This window comes from Eschrichtius robustus, chromosome 9, assembly GCF_028021215.1.
Source record: "Eschrichtius robustus isolate mEscRob2 chromosome 9, mEscRob2.pri, whole genome shotgun sequence".
Lineage (NCBI taxonomy): Eukaryota > Metazoa > Chordata > Mammalia > Artiodactyla > Eschrichtiidae > Eschrichtius > Eschrichtius robustus.
Window position 1 is genome coordinate 31,688,843 of NC_090832.1, and position 18,515 is coordinate 31,707,357.

General features: G+C 36.6%; 1 protein-coding gene across 2 annotated transcripts in view; it reads left to right on the forward strand.

Moving 5' to 3' along the window:
* The window catches only part of MED23 (mediator complex subunit 23), a 42,184-nt gene that overhangs the window by 20,095 nt on the left and 3,574 nt on the right, over positions 1-18,515 (forward strand). For both annotated transcript variants that reach the window (XM_068550996.1, XM_068550997.1), the window contains 15 exons: positions 1,405-1,550; positions 2,514-2,759; positions 4,378-4,520; positions 5,666-5,840; positions 6,521-6,684; positions 9,190-9,314; positions 10,364-10,569; positions 10,658-10,838; positions 11,796-11,966; positions 12,406-12,622; positions 14,299-14,535; positions 15,515-15,680; positions 16,241-16,313; positions 17,116-17,330; positions 17,993-18,113. In XM_068550996.1, the coding sequence (XP_068407097.1) occupies positions 1,405-1,550; positions 2,514-2,759; positions 4,378-4,520; positions 5,666-5,840; positions 6,521-6,684; positions 9,190-9,314; positions 10,364-10,569; positions 10,658-10,838; positions 11,796-11,966; positions 12,406-12,622; positions 14,299-14,535; positions 15,515-15,680; positions 16,241-16,313; positions 17,116-17,330; positions 17,993-18,113 (2,586 nt within the window). The remainder of the gene's footprint in view (positions 1-1,404; positions 1,551-2,513; positions 2,760-4,377; positions 4,521-5,665; positions 5,841-6,520; positions 6,685-9,189; positions 9,315-10,363; positions 10,570-10,657; positions 10,839-11,795; positions 11,967-12,405; positions 12,623-14,298; positions 14,536-15,514; positions 15,681-16,240; positions 16,314-17,115; positions 17,331-17,992; positions 18,114-18,515) is intronic.

An 18,515-nucleotide genomic window follows, 5' to 3' on the forward strand; every position in this document is an offset into this window, starting at 1 on the left:
TTTTGGCTGCGTTGGGTCTTCATTGCTGTGCGCGGGCTTCTCATTGCTGTGGAGCACAGGCTCTAGGTGCACAGGCTTCAGTAGTTGCAGCACGCGGGCTTCAGTAGTTGTGGCACACGGGCTTATTTGCTCTGCGGCATGTGGGATCTTCCCAGACCAGGGATCGAACCTGTGTCCTCTGCATTGGCAGGTGGATTCTTAACCACTGCGCCACCAGGGAAGTCCAAGAAATATTCTTATTTCATCTTCTTTCCTCATCTTTTTTATTAATGCCGGATGATTTTAAAGCAAATTCCAGACATCCATGTCATTTCACTCATCAATAAACAATATGTTTGATGCTACTCATTTAGATTGCATGTCTCTTATATGTTCTTGGAAAGCATATATGTGACTTTTAGAAACTCTGTATTCATATTTATCACACTCAGTAAGATAATGATGTGATTAATTTTTTTCATAATGATGTGTTTAATTTTTAAAGGATAAAATTTGTTTTTTTTTTTAAATTTTTATTTATTTATTTATTTTTGGCTGTGTTGGGTCTTCGTTTCTGTGCGAGGGCTTTCTCCAGTTGCGGCGGGCGGGGGCCACTCTTCATCGCCGTGCACGGGCCTCTCACTGTCGCGGCCTCTCTTGTTGCAGAGCACAGGCTCCAGACACGCAGGCTCAGTAATTGTGGCTCACGGGCCTAGTTGCTCCGCGGCATGTGGGATCTTCCCAGACCAGGGCTCGAACCCGTGTCCCCTGCGTTGGCAGGCAGATTCTCAACCACTGCGCCACCAGGGAAGCCCAAAATTTTTTTTTTAATAAATTTATTTTATTATTTATTTTTGGCTTCATTGGGTCTTCGTTGCTGTACGCGGGCTTTCTCTAGTTGCGGCAAGCAGGGGCTATTCTTCGTTGCAGTGCGTGGGCTTCTCATTGCGGTGGCTTCTCTTGCTGTGGAGCATGGGCTCTAGGCGTGCGGGCTTCAGTAGTTGTGGCTCACGGCCTCTAGAGCGCAGGCTCAGTAGTTGTGGCACACGGGCTTAGTTGCTCCGTGGCATGTGGGATCTTCCTGGACCAGGGCTCGAACCCGGGTCCTCTGCATTGGCAGGCGGATTCTTAACCACTGCACCACCAGGGGAGTCCAAGAATAAAAATTTAATGATTATGAATGCTTTGTGGCAGTAGGAAAAGCTTGACTAAGCACCTGTGGATTTCTGTTATTTTCTTGGCAAGTAAAAACAATCTTGTAATAGTTTCAGTATTTGATAGCTGTTAGATCTTCTGATTTGTGTTATTGAACAGTCAAAGGACAGTTGGAGCTAAATTATGAGATATAGCAGAAATGAATTACTAAAATATATATAATTAGTTAATTCTACTCTTTCTTATTATATTTAAATTGTTCTTTTTTAGTTTATCCCAGTTCCTGACATTAACAAACCCCAGTCAACTCATGCCTTTGCAATGACCTGCATTTGGATTCACCTCAATAGAAAAGCCCAAAATGACAACTCCAAGCTACAGATTCCAATACCTCATTCCCTAAAGCTTCACCATGAGTAAGTTGTTTGTAGCTTGACAGCTCATTTTTTTAATTTAATAAATAGTGGGTTGTAGACTAATATTGGTCTCAGTATTTATGTGAAGTATGGAAATCTTCCCACATCCACTGGAGGTGAGGGTAAATATTTAATGTGTACGTTATAACTAAGGGAACCTGATCAATTGCAGCAGAAAGCAACTAGAAGATTAACCAAGCCTGTTTATATGTATGTGGAGATACATATTTATATATATATATATATATATTTTTTTAATTTTCAGGTCTAATCTTTGCTTTTACATGTTTTGCCTTAGTTAAAATACTTAATTTCCAAAACTATGGGAAAATGTTTCAAAATTGCTTAAATACTTGGAATTTGAGCATGATCTGACTGAGATATCTTTCACTCCCTGGGCTGCCAGGATTGATTGAGCTGATCTGGCTGGCATGCTCCCTTACATCATTTCCAAAGCTGCGATGACTCAAAGAAGATGCCCTCTTTTAGATAGGACTGGGCTTCCGTCCAGGGTGTTAGGAATAGCTGAACTTCTGAAAAGGACTGACTGTCAGATCTCTTCATAGGAGACTGTAGGGTAGTCAGGCTTTCATTTTATGAGGTAACCCTTAACCATTTTTTCTTAGTGACATCTGTAATGAAGGTATATTATTGTACTTAAGCAAATAGATAAGTAGAAGGCTAGTTCATGAATCTGTGAGTTATTTCTTCATTATCTGAATCTTAGTGCAGTATATATAGTACATACTTAACAACCATTCAGTGTTCACTTATAATTACTTACATTCTTTCTGAAATGCTTCTCAGTCTTCTTTATGTGTTAACACTATGTTTTGGGCAGAAACTATAATACCTATAGGAATAAATATATAGTTGCAGGAAATTAAACTTTTTTAGAAATGCAAATTACCTTTCTAGAAATTATTTGCATTTTTTTCTGTTTAATGGAACTTGAAATTTTAGGTTCCTGCAGCAGAGTCTTAGAAATAAAAGTTTACAGATGAATGACTATAAGATCGCCCTGCTGTGTAATGCATACTCTACAAATTCAGAATGTTTTACATTACCCATGGGAGCTCTGGTAGAAACTATTTATGGAAATGGAATTATGAGGATACCTCTTCCTGGAACGAGCTGTTTGGCTTCAGGATCTATTACTCCCTTACCAATGAACCTCCTGGATTCACTGACAGTTCATGCCAAAATGAGGTATGTTCTTTTCTATTTATTTGGTCCTATGTCAGGGAATTGATATCAGTGCAGCAAAGACTTGATTTCATGATTATGTGTGTATATTTTATGGCCAGGTATATTTTTAAAAACCTTTAGGTTTATTTTATTACAAAAATGGTATTGTTTATTATAGGAATTCTAGAATATACAAATAAACCCAAAGAAAATGAAAATAATTGCTATAATCCCTCCATAAGAAATAAGCATTGTAAAATTATGTTTATATATATGTATTGAGTCTTTTTTCTATGTATAAATATATGAATTTATAGGGGGTATTTTTGTTTTTTCAAAATGTGTTCTTAACTACAGTACTATTTTATAACCACCTTTTTCTCATAGTAATCTATTAAACACCTGTTTTTTGTTTTTTTTTTAATTAAACATGTTTTTAGATCTAGTGCTCTTCAGGAACATCTGTTTTAACTGCTACAAAGAAGTCTTTTGTGTGTCTATGTATGATTCTTTAGTCAGTTCCACGTAGTTGGATACTGAGATTGCAGTGTCTCAGTGTTATAAAGATGGCTATGAAGATTATCTTTCTGGCTGTCTTTGCACCTTTCTGGCTGTCTTTGCACCTATCCATAATTCCATTTTTATTAAATAATTTGCTGGAAGTAGAATTGCTGAGTCCAGGGATGCAAAAACTGTAATATCTTCCCTATGTTGACTATACATAAGAGTGCTTTTAGAATTGACATTTATGGTTTCTAAAAGACGGAAAGGGCTCTGTTGGGTGTGATTCTAGAACCTCAAGTGCCCATAGGAGCCAGGCTGATAATGTAAGTGAGTGATGCCTGCCTGGGGCTGCGTGAAGGCGAGTCAGGTAATAGTGTGCACGGAAGCCTGTGTGTATAGAGGGGTTGAGGCTGACCGGAGCGTGAGGGGCTCAACTCACGGTGCTGCCACTTGTGCTAATTTCTGCAATGTAAGAATGAACACTAGTGTAGCTAGTTCTTGTTTTTTTTGGAAAGGGCTTTTATTTCTAGACTCTCAACCGTTAAGTGTTGGCTCAAACTTCAAACACTGCATAGGTCAAAGAGAATGTGTGTGTGGGCCTCCAGGTGGGGGGGGGGGGTCATTGGTTCTAGAAAAAACGTGCTCTTTTTCAAATGGTTAACATTGTGCTAGAATTATACAAGCGCTTTACTGGCATATGTGACCAAATTGAGGTAAGTCCCTTTAGTACCTAACATTTGGGTCTTACCAGTGATTTGTTAAGTAATTCTGTAACAAAAGTTAATTTCTTAAATGGTTTTAGTTACATATTTGAAAAAGAAAAACAGCCTAAAACCATTCAAGCATGTACCCAAATTTTGAGTTGGGTACATGAGTTGTACCCAAATTTTGCTTTTCCGTGAACAGAGAGATCCTGAGGCACATTGAAAGCAGCGTGGAAACCAGAATTAGTCTCAGGTTGTACAGTGCATCACTACCATGTTTCCTGTACAGCCTAAATGATTAAAACAGAACTGATTCATTTCATATATTTAAGTTCAGATTTATACCAAGTTCTCTATAAGTAGAATAATTCCTGTGTTTATGTCAAAAATAATGAATTTTTCTTTTATTTTATGTTGTTGTTTCTCCTCAGCCTTATCCACAGCATTGCTACCAGAGTGATAAAACTTGCTCATGCAAAGTCCAGTGTGGCCTTGGCTCCAGCCCTAGTGGAAACGTACAGCCGTTTATTGGTCTATATGGAAATAGAGTCTTTGGGCATCAAAGGATTTATCAGTAAGACAGGACTTTCTGGTGTTTTTAACCATTAACGCGTCCATTCATTCAACGTATACTTTTCTAGTTGCTAGGGATATAGCAGTGTACTGAAGTCACTGCCATCATAGAGATTACCTGCTAAATGAGGAAGACAGACAAAAAATGTAAATAATCGAAATATGGAACATGTCAGGTGATAAACCTTACAGAGAAAAATAAAACAAAAAAGAGGAATAGACCCTCACAGAGGGTCAAGGGAGTGGGATGCATGTTTTAAAGTAAAGTTATGGTTAAAGAAAAGGGGGCGTGTAATTGTGCTAGGTGCTTGGATGTAGTGAGCAGGACAGACATGATGCCTGTACTCATATAAAAACCCACAGTCCCATTTGCCTCTCTTTCTGGTTTGCCTGGGACAGCAATGAGTACCAAGTCTGACTGGCAATAGGCAGGGGGTGTTCCTGCATTGCAGAAGACATTGTATGATGTCTGTTGGTTGTTATGCAGTTCTAAATAATAGATATTTTCTAATATGGAAGTGTTTTTCTGATTTGAGGTAATTTTAACTTTTTACTAATACAGTATCATTTTAACCATGGTTACTTTTTTTCCAGATAATTGAAAGTCAAATTAAACTTTATTAGCAGGGAGAAGGGGCTGTGATACAATTTGTGTGTTAAAAAGTGATCCTCATGCTTCAAAAGGTTGGGAACAGTAACTTTATAAAAGTAATTTAAAAGATAACTAAATAAAAATAAATAAAGAAGTGAGGAAGGTTAGAGTAATTTTTTTCCATATCCTGGCTCTTATTTTACCTTTCCAGATGAACTTGAGTATCATTTGTCAAATTCCAGAAAAAAAAAAAACAAAGTTGGTATCGTTGGGTTGACCAAAAAGTTCGTTTTGTAACAGAAAAACTCGAACGAACTTTTTGGCCAACCCAAAAATAAGGATCTGGATTTTCTTCCTTAAAATTAAAGTACAAATTAAGGAGAAAATTTGGAGAATATATGTGTATATATGTGTGCATGTGTATCTGTATGTTCGTATGTGTGTGTGTTCATGATCAGAATCTTTGCATGGATTTTACTCTGTGACTTTTCTTCAGATATCTTTTAATAAATAGCTTTTACCGATTGGTGCCTTAAATTGTCTTGTTCCTCAAGGTCAGCTTCTGCCAACTGTTTTCAAGTCTCATGCCTGGGGAATCTTGCACACGCTTCTTGAGATGTTCAGCTACCGGATGCACCACATTCAGCCTCATTACAGAGTTCAGCTCCTGAGTCATCTTCATACTTTGGCTGCAGTTGCACAAACAAACCAGAACCAGCTTCATCTCTGGTGAGCTCATTGGAGACTGTCTTTCCTTGGATTTATTAGAAACTTTGTTGGAGATGGGGAACTTAATCCATTAACTTACAGTATTTTTATTCACTGTCATAAAACTCCAGGGCTTCTGGAGTGTTTTATGTCCAGTATAGAGGAAGTAGAGTCCAGCTTTTTAAATAGAAACCTAGTAAGGTAGTTGAATTATTGCCTAGGGATCTTTGGACTGAGAACAAGTACTTCCAAGACCTTTGACATTGTATTCTAACTTAGCCCTTTAGAATACTGGATTCAAATATACTTCAGATTATGGTTAAAGTATCATGTCATTTTGATTTTCTCTAAGTGAAAATATATTTCATATTTTAAAAGATGTACTTTTTGAAATGCTGTGCATCCAGGTGAAATTTTTTAGTCCTGCAGACTACAAGCTATCTTTTTCAAATGTGTAAAATTGTCAGTTGGTTTTTGCTGTAAAATTTGGCACCTCGGGTTTTTAAAACAAATTAAGCAAAGCTCATTCTCACACAAAAGACGAGTTCATTTGTCTGTTTGTTTTTAATCAAAGAAGGGAAATTTATAGTTTGCATGTTTTCCCGTTGTGATTAACCTAGAATTAGATTTAATTCTATAGTTCTGAGATTTTACCTGCAGCTTAATCTTTTAATGATTGTTTTTGTTCTCCCACTTTTCAGTGTTGAGAGCACTGCACTCAGGCTTATAACGGCATTAGGTAGCTCAGAGGTACAGCCACAGTTTACACGCTTCCTTAGCGATCCCAAGACGGTGCTTTCAGCGGAATCTGAAGAACTGAACCGCGCCCTGATATTGACCTTAGCTAGAGCAACTCACGTAACAGGTACAGTGAATATGCAGCCGCCCCCAACAGAAGCAGATGAGTCAGTGTGCTGTGTCCCTCCTGACTACTAAGGGGCAGGGGGGAGGGTAACCTGCTGAAAAGATTCTTCTCACTTGTTTCCGAAAAACCAGTTGTTGTTTTGATATCTTTACCATTTCAGTAATTAACGTAAATTCTTCTCTGTGTACGACCATTTTAACTAGGTTGAACATCAGTTTTTGGTCATCTAACATCATTTTAAAGTCATGGTTCCTGAGCTTTTTGGTCTCAGGACCACTGATACTCTTAAAAAAAAATAATAATAATTGAAATTCCCAAAGATTTTCTGTTATATGGATTACATATATGATATTTACTTTGTTAGATATTAAAGTAGGAGTTTTTAAAATATTTGATTTATTTTAAAATAACGGTAATAAACCTATTGCATGTTAACATAAATGATGTAATTTTTATGAAAAATAAACCCTATTGTCTCCAAAACAAAACTTTAGTGAGAAGTACCATTGTTTTACATTTTTTGCATCTTTCTTTTTTTTTTTTTAATAGAGCTGCTTTTATTTATTTATTTATTTATGGCTGCATTGGGTCTTCGTTGCTGTGCACGGGCTTTCTCTAGTTACAGTGAGCAGGGGCTACTCTTCGTTGCAGTGCGCGGCCCTCATTGCGGTGGCTTCTCTTGTTGCGGAGCACAGACTCCAGGCGTGCCGGGCTTCAGTAGTTGTGGCACGTGGGCTCAGTAGTTGTGGCTCGTGGGTTCTGGAACGCAGGCTCAGTAGTTGTGGCACACGGGCTTAGTTGCTCCGTGGCATGTGGGATCCTTCCAGACCAGGGCTCAAACCCGTGTCCCCTGCATTGGCAGGCAGATTCTTAACCACTGTGCCACCAGGGAAGCCCTTTGCATCTTTCTTTAATGTCTGATGTAAAGGAACATTGCTGGATTCTCATATTTGCTTCTACATCTCATCTATTGCAAGTGTTATTTTAGTAGAAGTAAGTAAAAAAGAAATGGCCTCACACAGATAGGAGATGGAAAGGGGAAGAGTGTTTTAATAGCTTTTTCAGCTAATTATGAATATTCTTTGATGTCACACAAAATTGAAAAATTGATAGTTTCTTAAATGGAGTACAAAGTCCTGTCAGTGAACTCTTCGTACTCTGTTACATTATAACCCACTGGTCTGTTTTGTACATTTAATGGATTTTGTGTTCATGCATATTTTGTAACTTCATGAATTGGTTTTTTAGAAAACATTGGTTTACTGAGTTCTGTAGATAGAGCTTGTAAATATTGACACATTTCATTATGCAGTATCAGAAAATTACATTTTTTAATCTCACTACAGATTTCATTAGAAAAATTCTTTAAGTTTTGGAAAACTATTAGGCTTGTGGTAGTGTATATAAGTTTTCCAAAATTCTAATTTTCACTTGAAAGGTCAAATTTTATCATTGGTAAAAGATGCAGTCATTTGTTCTTCTTGAAGTGACAGACTCCCTTTGTTAATTTTCAAGAAAATGTCTGCCTAATGCCCAAATCCAGAAAACTATATGTTCTTTCAAGTAAAATTGGAATTCCATTGAAAAAAAAGAACTAATTTGACCCAGTACTCAATCGCACAAGTATTTTTCCTCAAGATACCCATCATACTTCGGTGTGTAGGTGGAACACCTTATGCGTACTTCCATTTTATCACACAGAATATTACAAATAGATGTACTTAAGGGCTGAGATACAATCTTTTTTACTACTTTATCAAGGATATTCTTAAGTGAAAGTGGCACCTTTTTTTTTTTTTCCTGCTAAGAGTGTTTTGTGGTGATTACAGTGGCTATTAGTATTGTTTGGTGCCACTGTTTGATTTGTTCTGAGGGCCAGCAGTGTTACCCACCATTGCTTTTGTGCCATCAGTGCACATTTCAACACAGTAAAAAAGCCAATGATATCTTAGCATTATTATTATTTCAATAGCATTGACCTCATCGAATCCTTGAAAGGATATTGAGGACCCACAGAGTCTATGGACCACACTTTGAGAACGGCTGTTTTAAAGAAATAGTTATTGAATTTAGCAACCTCAAATACCTTTGTGTAAACTGTCTTATTTTACATAAATAAACCTCTTTGGTTTAGAGAGTTATAGTCTATAGCTGTTTCAACCACCAGAAAAGATATGTGGTACTTTATTAATTCTATTTCCTTGGCTCAGTAAAGTGCTAATACCTCATTGTCAGAGTGAACTAAATGAGCAGTCGTGGTGGGCCTGTACCAATCTTTTATCATTGGTGCTCTGTAATGAAAAAAAAAAAAAAAAGATACCAAATGTCTTCTGTCTTCTTTTCACTAGTTATGTTCATATTTACCGATGTGATTACTAGTTAAGTAGTGAATGCACTGCAGTGAAATTCTCTGAGTGTACATACTTGTGACTTTTCTGTGATATCATTTATGAATTGTGGCCATGATCTTTTATATCTGGGTTACATTTGTTTGCTTGTGTTTAGATTTTTTTACAGGCTCTGATTCAATTCAGGGAACTTGGTGTAAAGACATCCTTCAGACCATCATGAGTTTTACTCCTCATAATTGGGCTTCACACACTCTTAGTTGTTTTCCAGGCCCACTGCAGGTAATTTCATCTTGAATTATATATTGAATATACAGTATCTGAAATCATTCTTCCCATTTACTGTGTTATTCTAGAGAGTTTTGATGATACCCAGAGAAAATTAGCTTTTATTTCTTTTTTTGTAAATCCTTGCTATTACTTCCAAAATCTCTTGGGTTCTTCCTTGTCTTATTATAGGACTGGATATGTTTCTAAAAATTTAATTGTTATGGCTTCATCTTACTAGTTAACAGTTTTAGAATCTTGTGAGATTTAACACATTAACTGAAAAATTCTTTCTCATAGAACAGGAACGGGGAGAAATACAATGTAATGGAGCTTCACAGAATACACATCATGTACATTTGACTGATTTTTTTAAAATCACACAGAGAGAAAAACTATAAACTTGGCTTTTATAATATGGAGAAAGGAAAACCTCATCTGTCTTCCACTTTTCAGAGAAAATTTTAGGCATAATGAACATCTGTTTTCTGTAACTTCTAATAGGGCTGGAACAGTAGGTCTCAAACTTATCAGAATCACCTGGAGGGCTTGTTTAGCTAAAGATTGCTGGACCCCAGCTGCGGAGCTTCTGATTCAGTAGGTCTGGGATAAGGCCTGAGAATTTGCATTTCTTACAGGTCCCAGGTAATGCTGATACGGATGGTCTGGGGACCATACTCTGAGAATCACTTGGCTAGTGTAATGGATTTTCCTTATAGATATACTAAAATATGTAACCAAAGAGTACTTAAATTGCTTTTTCTTTTCCTTTTTTTTTTTTTTTCCAAAGATGAGCAGAAGTATCACCAGATGATTGAAGAAAGTTTGAAATTCAGGCTTGCTTGGAATTTCTGTTTAGAAAATCTAGGAAAGAAATCTTACAGATAATCCAATCAAGCCTTTGTATTTTCCCAGTATAGAAATTCAGGCCTTGATTACTGAGCTGCTTGAGGTCACCTGGAATTTATTAGTGTTAGAGTCAAGCCTGGAGCTGGTTTCTTGACTCTGTAGCCATAGCCCTTTTTACTACAACCATTGAAGTAAACTTCTGATCTTCCTTGTAGGCATTCTTTAAACAAAATAATGTACCTCAGGAAAGCCGTTTTAATCTGAAAAAAAACGTGGAGGAGGAGTATAGGAAGTGGAAGTCAATGACGAATGAAAATGACATCATTACCCACTTTTCTGCACAGCGCTCTCCTCCTCTCTTCCTTTGTCTTCTCTGGAAAATGCTCCTGGAAACAGATCATATTAATCAGATTGGCTATAGGTAAGCCAGAAACCTAGATCTGCATGCCATTTGGCAATCCATTGTACCCTACAGCAATGCAATTTATTTTTTACTCTCTGCTTTCCAGAGTGTTAGAGAGAATTGGAGCTCGGGCCTTGGTAGTCCATGTGAGAACATTTGCAGATTTCCTGGTATATGAGTTCTCTACATCAGCTGGGGGTCAGCAACTCAACAAATGCATTGAAATTCTTAATGACATGGTATGGAAGTACAACATTGTTACATTGGACAGATTAATTCTCTGCCTGGTAAGAACACACTTACTTAAGAACAGATTTCTCAGCAGTCCCATTCTCTTTTGGATCGATGTGTATGACTAATGGATCTTGTGCTGATCCGTTCTATGTTGTTTCTAAGGATTTAATAAATTTATACTATAAATCAAGTATTGCTATCAATTCCCTAAGGGACTAGAGATTCCCCAATTTCTTCATTCATTCAGTAAGCATGTATTGAATATCTACTGTGTTGTATGCACAGAAGGTATAGAAGTAAATAAGACAGATGTGGTCCTGGCCTTGTAATGCCCTGAGTTGATTCTCAAAGGCTCCTACTAGAGGCAGGAAGTAGTAAAAAGTCACTGAATCTTTTTTGAGTGCTTATAACCATTTCTGTACACTTTGGTAGCCGTAGTCATAACTGAGCTGTATTTCTTACAGCCACCCAGTATTCCCCAAGCAGTTTTTTCTCCTGATTTTGATGTCTATTTCAGGCCAAATTTTAAGAAAAATCACTGAACCAGGCTGGACAATGCTACATTTTTTTTAATACTATAGTGGTGATATTTAGGGAGCTTAAGTGGTTAACATTTACCTCTTAGCTGTAGAGCATAGATATAAAGATGGTTATAGTCTAGTAAGGGAAATAAGGTAAGTCTATAAATCAGTAAAATAAAAGGATAAGTTAGAGGTGTAGGGAAAATATTGCCAGGCAACAATGAGAGATTACATCTACCTAGGTGGTGGATCTTAAAAGGTGGGTTAAATTTCAGAAAATAAAGATGGATATTCTAGGTGAGAGCCAAAAATAGGCAAGAAAGGGTCAGATATGTTTGAGGAATGCTGAACAGTTGTTTTGGGGTAGAGTAGACATATAATGAAATTCTAATAATCGTGAGTTTTACTGCTTTCAAATTTAGACTCTTTAGAGCCATGCTTTTCCACAGGTTGGGCATTTTCATTTAATTTTTCTGTTCTTCTCCAAAGGCCATGCGTAGTCATGAAGGGAATGAAGCCCAGGTTTGTTATTTCATAATTCAGTTGCTGTTGCTCAAACCAAATGATTTTAGAAATCGAGTAAGTGACTTTGTGAAGGAAAATTCCCCAGAACACTGGCTACAGAATGACTGGCACACCAAGCACATGAATTACCACAAGGTACTAATTAAAATTAGTGCTTCAATTAATCCTTTTTAAGGCCAAACTTTAGGTATTTGGCTAATTGACTTGGCTGTTTTCTCTGCAGCTCTGCTCTTTTCTCTCTGGTCTGTATAGAAGTGAATTAGCTCCCTAAACTTTCTCAACGTTCTAGAGTATCTCTAATGTTAAGAATAAATTGAAACTACAGTTTTAGTAGACATGGGTACTTACAATACAAAATGAAAAGAGTTATTACCAGTCCTTTCGTATGTAAATCTCTTTTGGTATATCTTTGGGATAATAGAGACTTTTGGTGAGTAAAGGACTCTAGATTTCGTTGCATTGCAGGAACAAACACAGTTTTATATTCTTCGAAAAATGACAGGTTTATTTAGCTCCTTTTTTAAGAAAATTACAAAAGATCCCGTAAACATTTACCATTTCCTCACTTCCACAGAAATATCCGGAGAAGCTCTATTTTGAGGGCCTGGCAGAGCAGGTCGATCCTCCTGTGCCGATCCAGTCTCCGTATCTGCCCATCTATTTTGGAAACGTGTGTCTCCGATTCCTTCCAGTATTTGATATAGTAATCCACAGATTTTTAGAGTTGCTCCCAGTATCCAAGTCATTGGAGACTCTACTAGATCACCTGGGAGGCTTATATAAATTTCATGGTGAGCTTTTTCAAATTTTAATTCCATCTAATAGCTCTGTAGACAAAAGTAGGCTGGGCATGACCATTTGGGTAATAGTAGTTCTAAAGGTTTTATTTTAATAATTTTTAATAAAAGTGTTTTTGAGGGGCAGTGCTATGTGATGATACCATGAAGTATAAAATAGAAAACATAAAAATATCAACAGTTAAATCATAGCCAAAAAAAAAAAAAAGTAATATACAAGAGATCCCTTATTTTATATATTGTGTGATTAATTACCAAATCAGTATAGAAGGAGGGAGGTATGAGTTCAGAACAGACTAATGTTACTATGAGCTAAACAGATCTTGGCAGGCTTCTTGGATGGATAGTGTTTGAACTATGATGTATGTGATTTGTATAAAGAGAAAGGAGAAGAGAGCATGATAAGCAGAAAGAATCCTTTGGAAAAATCATGGAGGTGTTAAAAACAAGGCATTTTGAAAACAATTGCCGCATTAGGCTAAATTGTACCTGGTGGTAGATCACCGTAAATGCCAGGCTGAGAAGTTATGATTTTATAACCTGCAGATAATCAAGAGTTAACTAGAAGTTATTGAGTAAAGTCATGGTATGGAAAGCATTCTTTTAGAAAGGTGAATCCAGTTCTAGCCGCAGCATGTCTTGGAAGGAGGAAGCTGTTTCAAAGACTTATGTCAAGACGTTCAGGTGTATGATTAGCATCTAGACAAGTGTGGTGGCATTGAAAATGAGAAAGAAGGGACAGATAGTCAAGGAAGTAGGAATTGGGCTTGATTGACCAGTTATGGGGAAAATATCAAAAGAAAGAAATCAAGGACAACTCTAAAGTTTTGAGCCTGGTAACTGGAGCATGGTGAGGTCAGTGACAGAGCACAGAAGTCCTGGAGCAGCCGCTGTGGGGACAGGGCATACTTATCTGGGGGGCAGTTCTTCTTAGTCCTTGATCTGAGATGTCTCCCTTCAAAGCAGAAGTCTGAATTGCATTTTAGCGCTGCAGAGTAGGTATGAAGTTCAAGGGAGCATTCCTTTAAAAACGCTTTCCTTCTGGATTGGGTAATGTATGCACATGATGCAGTGAAAAGTAGTTAGTCCCATCCCTATCCCCCAGTTAGGCAGTTTCTTTCCCTATCGGCAATCACTATTACTAGTTTCTTGTGTATCCTACCTTAAATACTCTAGAGTTGGTAGTTTATTTTTTTTCACAAATATTATGTAATATACACATTGTTCTGTACCTTATTTTTTTTTAACCTTTATAACGTATTAGGGTCGATTATTTTGTATCAATACGTACAAAGCTGCTTCATACATGCCATAATTGACCTAACCAATCCCCTATTTTTCACCATTTATACTGTTCTAATCTTTTGCTGGTATAAACAGGGCTGCAGCAACATTGCTTACACATAAGTCATTTTTGCAGGATAAATTTCCAGGACTGGAATTGCTACGTCAGAATGTGATGAATATCCTTCAGTATAAGCTGTGTATATTGTTAGACGCCTTCTGCGTTGTCCTAGAATAAAAATATTCATTGTATGCAATTGCCCAACATGTGAAATAGTTTTATAACCTTCTGAGCTGTTTTTTGGTAATCTTGAAAATAGAGGATTAGTTTTTCACAGTTGTCAGTAACCAGGTAACATTGTAATGATCTGTTTTCTTCTTGGCAGATCGTCCAGTGACCTATTTGTATAACACTCTGCACTATTATGAAATGCACCTGAGAAATCGCGAAAGTCTCAAACGAAAACTTGTCCATGCAATCATTGGGTCGCTCAAGGATAATCGACCACAGGGCTGGTGTCTAAGTGACACTTACCTGAAATGTGCTATGAATGCACGAGAAGACAATCCCTGGGTCCCAGATGACTCCTACTATTGCAAATTGATTGGCAGACTAGTAGATAATATCCTTTTTATTGTGATTTTTCCAGACTCTTCAGAAATAACTATATGTTGATTTGTGTGAACATATATTGTCTTTAAATATTCCAAGATTTTGATACATTCTAAGATTTCAATTTTTTAAGATCATTTTATTTGAAATGTTTTGAAGGTTTTGAAATCTTAAATTAGCAGCATTATGCCAGATAGGCAGAAATTTACTCCATTAAAATTTATATTTCAGAAAAGGCCTTAGAGAAGAGATCTGTTTTAAAGAAAAAAAATCCTATTCCTAAATAAATGTACTATGTGTTATAGTACATACATCTGTTTGCCACTGGAGAACATAGAATTTTGTTGCTTTAAATAAATCCCTGAATGTTTTTTAAAACATTAATAGATAACAATAAAACCTTATTTTTTTTTTTTTTTTAGTGAAAGAGATTCTATATTGGTATTTTTATTTCTTCACTTTTATGTTGTTTTAAATTATTAGCACACTGTGCTTAATATGTCTATACACCATGCCACTATTTACTAGATAGAGCAATTTTACATAAATGGGCATGATTTCTTTTCCTATGCAAGGAATTATTTCCTGGAGTAAAAGAATTACTCATGAGAAAGTAATGTTCTTATTAACTTTCCTATAACTATTAAAAAAAAATAGGTTGATAAAGCCTACAGATACCTTGGTTGCATCTATAGCTATCATGTCACAGTTATAAGAGCCCACTTATATAAGACCAACCGTTTATACCTGTGGTTGACCACATGGTTGCTATCAGTACACTTCGGTCATGTCAAATTTATTTGTATTTGGTTTGTATTGTTTGCCTCTTAAGCTCTCCGATAAATCACTTCTTGAGGCCTCATAATCAGATGCATTGGTAATTGAATGAGATGTTTACATGTGAAACATCTGAAAACTGTAAAGCACTATACAAATGTGAGCCTTTAATCTCAAAATAATCAAATAGTTATTGCTTTAATCATCTGCACCAATGGCTGGCAAATCTCCTGGTCCATTCCCAAACTGTGACTGGAGATTCAATGAGTTTCCCAACCCCGCTGCCCACGCACTGCATGTTACTTGTGTGGAGCTCATGGCCTTGGCTGTGTCAGGCCAAGATGTTGGAAATGCTCTTCTAAATGTTGTCCTGAAAAGGTGTGTATCCTGTTTCCTGCAATAAGATTCATTGTTTATTTGTAGAGAATGATATTTTATTTGGAGCTGTTTGACAACCTGTTGTCCCAAGGCCAATGCACGTTGAATAGTGACTGTCTTTTGGGTCCAGATCGTGTCTTTGTAATATAGATGAAATGGAATGAGCCCTGAACAGGGTCAGAAGACCTGGGTTTGTTCCCACTTCTACTCTTTATTAGCTGTTTGACATTTAATTTAGGAATAATGTTAACTTCTCACTAAAGATAGTCTTTCAAGATTCCCTTCTTAAAGACCAACATAAAGTAGGGGATAATGATTGGAGAAGAAGTATACAGAAATGAAATAGTCTTTTAGCTCAGCAACCATTGTTAAAGGAGACAACCAAAAAAAGAAAAGAAAAGCCTTATTTAGCTTTTGTTTATATTTTTACTCGCTAAAAATCCATTGTGGTTTTATTGAAATAGGTCAGTTGTCACCCCCCAAATGATATATGTTCTCAAAATAAGATCCATTGTCACTTTTATAATTTCACTCTTTTATTCTTTTTTCCCCACTAATAGTCAGCCTTTAGTGCCAAGAGAGAACATTACAGCATGGATGAATGCAATTGGATTGATCATCACTGCCCTACCAGTGAGTTAATCATTGTGATTTGTATAAGCTCATCATGCAATTAATGAAATGTTTCATATTTTTTAAGCTTTCACGTTATTATTGCTTCAGAAATCTACAGTGACTATTTTGTTTGCCTTTTGCATCAGATCTAAATAAATCTACCTGATTTATGGGTCCCTGCATCTCTGGTCCCACCTTACCTATCCAACCTTAGTTTTCCCATTAAAATCTGATCTACCTTCAACCCCGTAACATGTTATGTATCTAGAGCCTTTGCTCCTGCAAATAATGCTTGTTGAGACATGTTTCAGGTAGTTCTGCCATGTAAGAGAATATATCAGAACCCTTATTCCTTCTGTCAGCTTCCCTAAAGCTTACTCATTCTCTGCTGGCTTAGGGCTTGCTTCCTCAGTGAAGTCTTCCATGACTTCTCCGCCCATGTGAAGTCTCCCTTCTGTGACCTCCACACGTGTCTAGTCAGCACCACACAGTTGTCTGACATCTTTGAATGTCAGTAATATTGTCTAAACCTGAGCTTTCCAAACTTGTTTGATTATGCACCTTTATGAATCACTTTTTCCTTACACTCCTCCAAAATATATGTACACACACACGCATAGTTATGAATTATAAATGTGTACCAGTGTTATCTGTATAATAAATATAGGCAAAGTCAATTTACCATGTAGTAAATATCAGATACTAAATGAACTGGACATGAGAAAGTGCTATTATTTTAAGCTTTGGAGCAGAATACTGGATATGGGGTGGAATACTGGATAAATGCTGTTTTTCACCAGGCTTTCTCCTGGTTTTAAAGGAGCCGTATTGGATTGTCCTTCATGATCGAATTGTGAGTGTTATCAGCAGTCCCAGCCTGACGTCTGAGACAGAGTGGGTCGGCTATCCTTTCCGCCTCTTTGATTTCACTGCTTGTCATCAGTCCTACTCTGAGATGAGCTGCAGCTACACATTAGCTCTGGCACATGCGGTGTGGCACCATTCTAGCATCGGGCAACTTTCTCTCATTCCCAAGTAGGTATTATGATTTCGTAAAGACATTTGATTTATCATTTCGTTTTTGTTTTTTAATCTCATTTATGCATGAGGTATATATCTCATTCAATAGAACAACTTAGAAGTAAAAGTCTTAAGTAGATTCTAGGTATCAGGAAGCCTCCTTTATTTCAGAATTGTTTGAATGAAATTAATTTGTATGTATAAGTAACAATCTGGTATCTTGTTTTCCATTACCATTTTGGGAGGCTTAGTCAAATGCATTCTTTTTCCAGAATATATCCCAAAAGTTGGCTTTTGAACTGTGTAGCTAATATTAGGCTATCTTCTGATTTTTTTTTTTTTTTGACGGTATAATTGGTATTAATTAGATTCACATTTCTTGAGAATGGCCTTTATATTAGGTTGGTTATTCTCTTTTTATTTCAAATAATTCACATTCTGTCATTCAGTAATTTTACTATTAGGAATGACTTCTAAATCTGAAGTAATTTATTTCAATAATCAAATGAAAATAAGAGCCAGTGAGAGATGTGAGATTAATTTAAAATGTTACCAAAATTAAAGGAAACTTTTAAAAAGATTACGAATTTTGCAAATACTCGGGTAGGCTGTATTAACAAAGTTCAAACAATTCAACTGATTTCAAGTAACAATAAATTTTTATTTTTAAATTTTAGGTTTCTCACTGAAGTACTTCTTCCTATAGTGAAGACTGAGTTCCAGTTGCTTTATGTGTACCATCTCGTGGGACCATTTTTACAAAGATTTCAGCAAGAGAGAACTCGATGTATGATAGAGGTAGAATAAAATCTGGGTTTTCCGTGATAAGATTAAGTTCTAAAAGATATATTAAGATTTCTTTCCCAGTGTTTTTCAAACTGCATATCATTACCATTAGTAGGAAAATCATTTTAGTGGGATCTAAGAGCAATTTTTGAGGCCTTAGTGTCCCCATAACTTAGTATGCCTATAACGAGTTTGATGTGTGATGTGTTGAACTGGAGATGCAGGGGAGAATACCTGTCATCAAGGTTGAGAAGAAAGTTAAGGACGGAGAAGTGCATTTGAGAACATTCTCTGTAGTACAGAGGAATTCATTAAAATCATGGGAATGGTTGAAGTCAATCACCTATCACAAGAGTATAGATAAAAGAAAATGAGCCAGGAGTAGACCCTTAAAGTATGAGCCACCAAATGGAA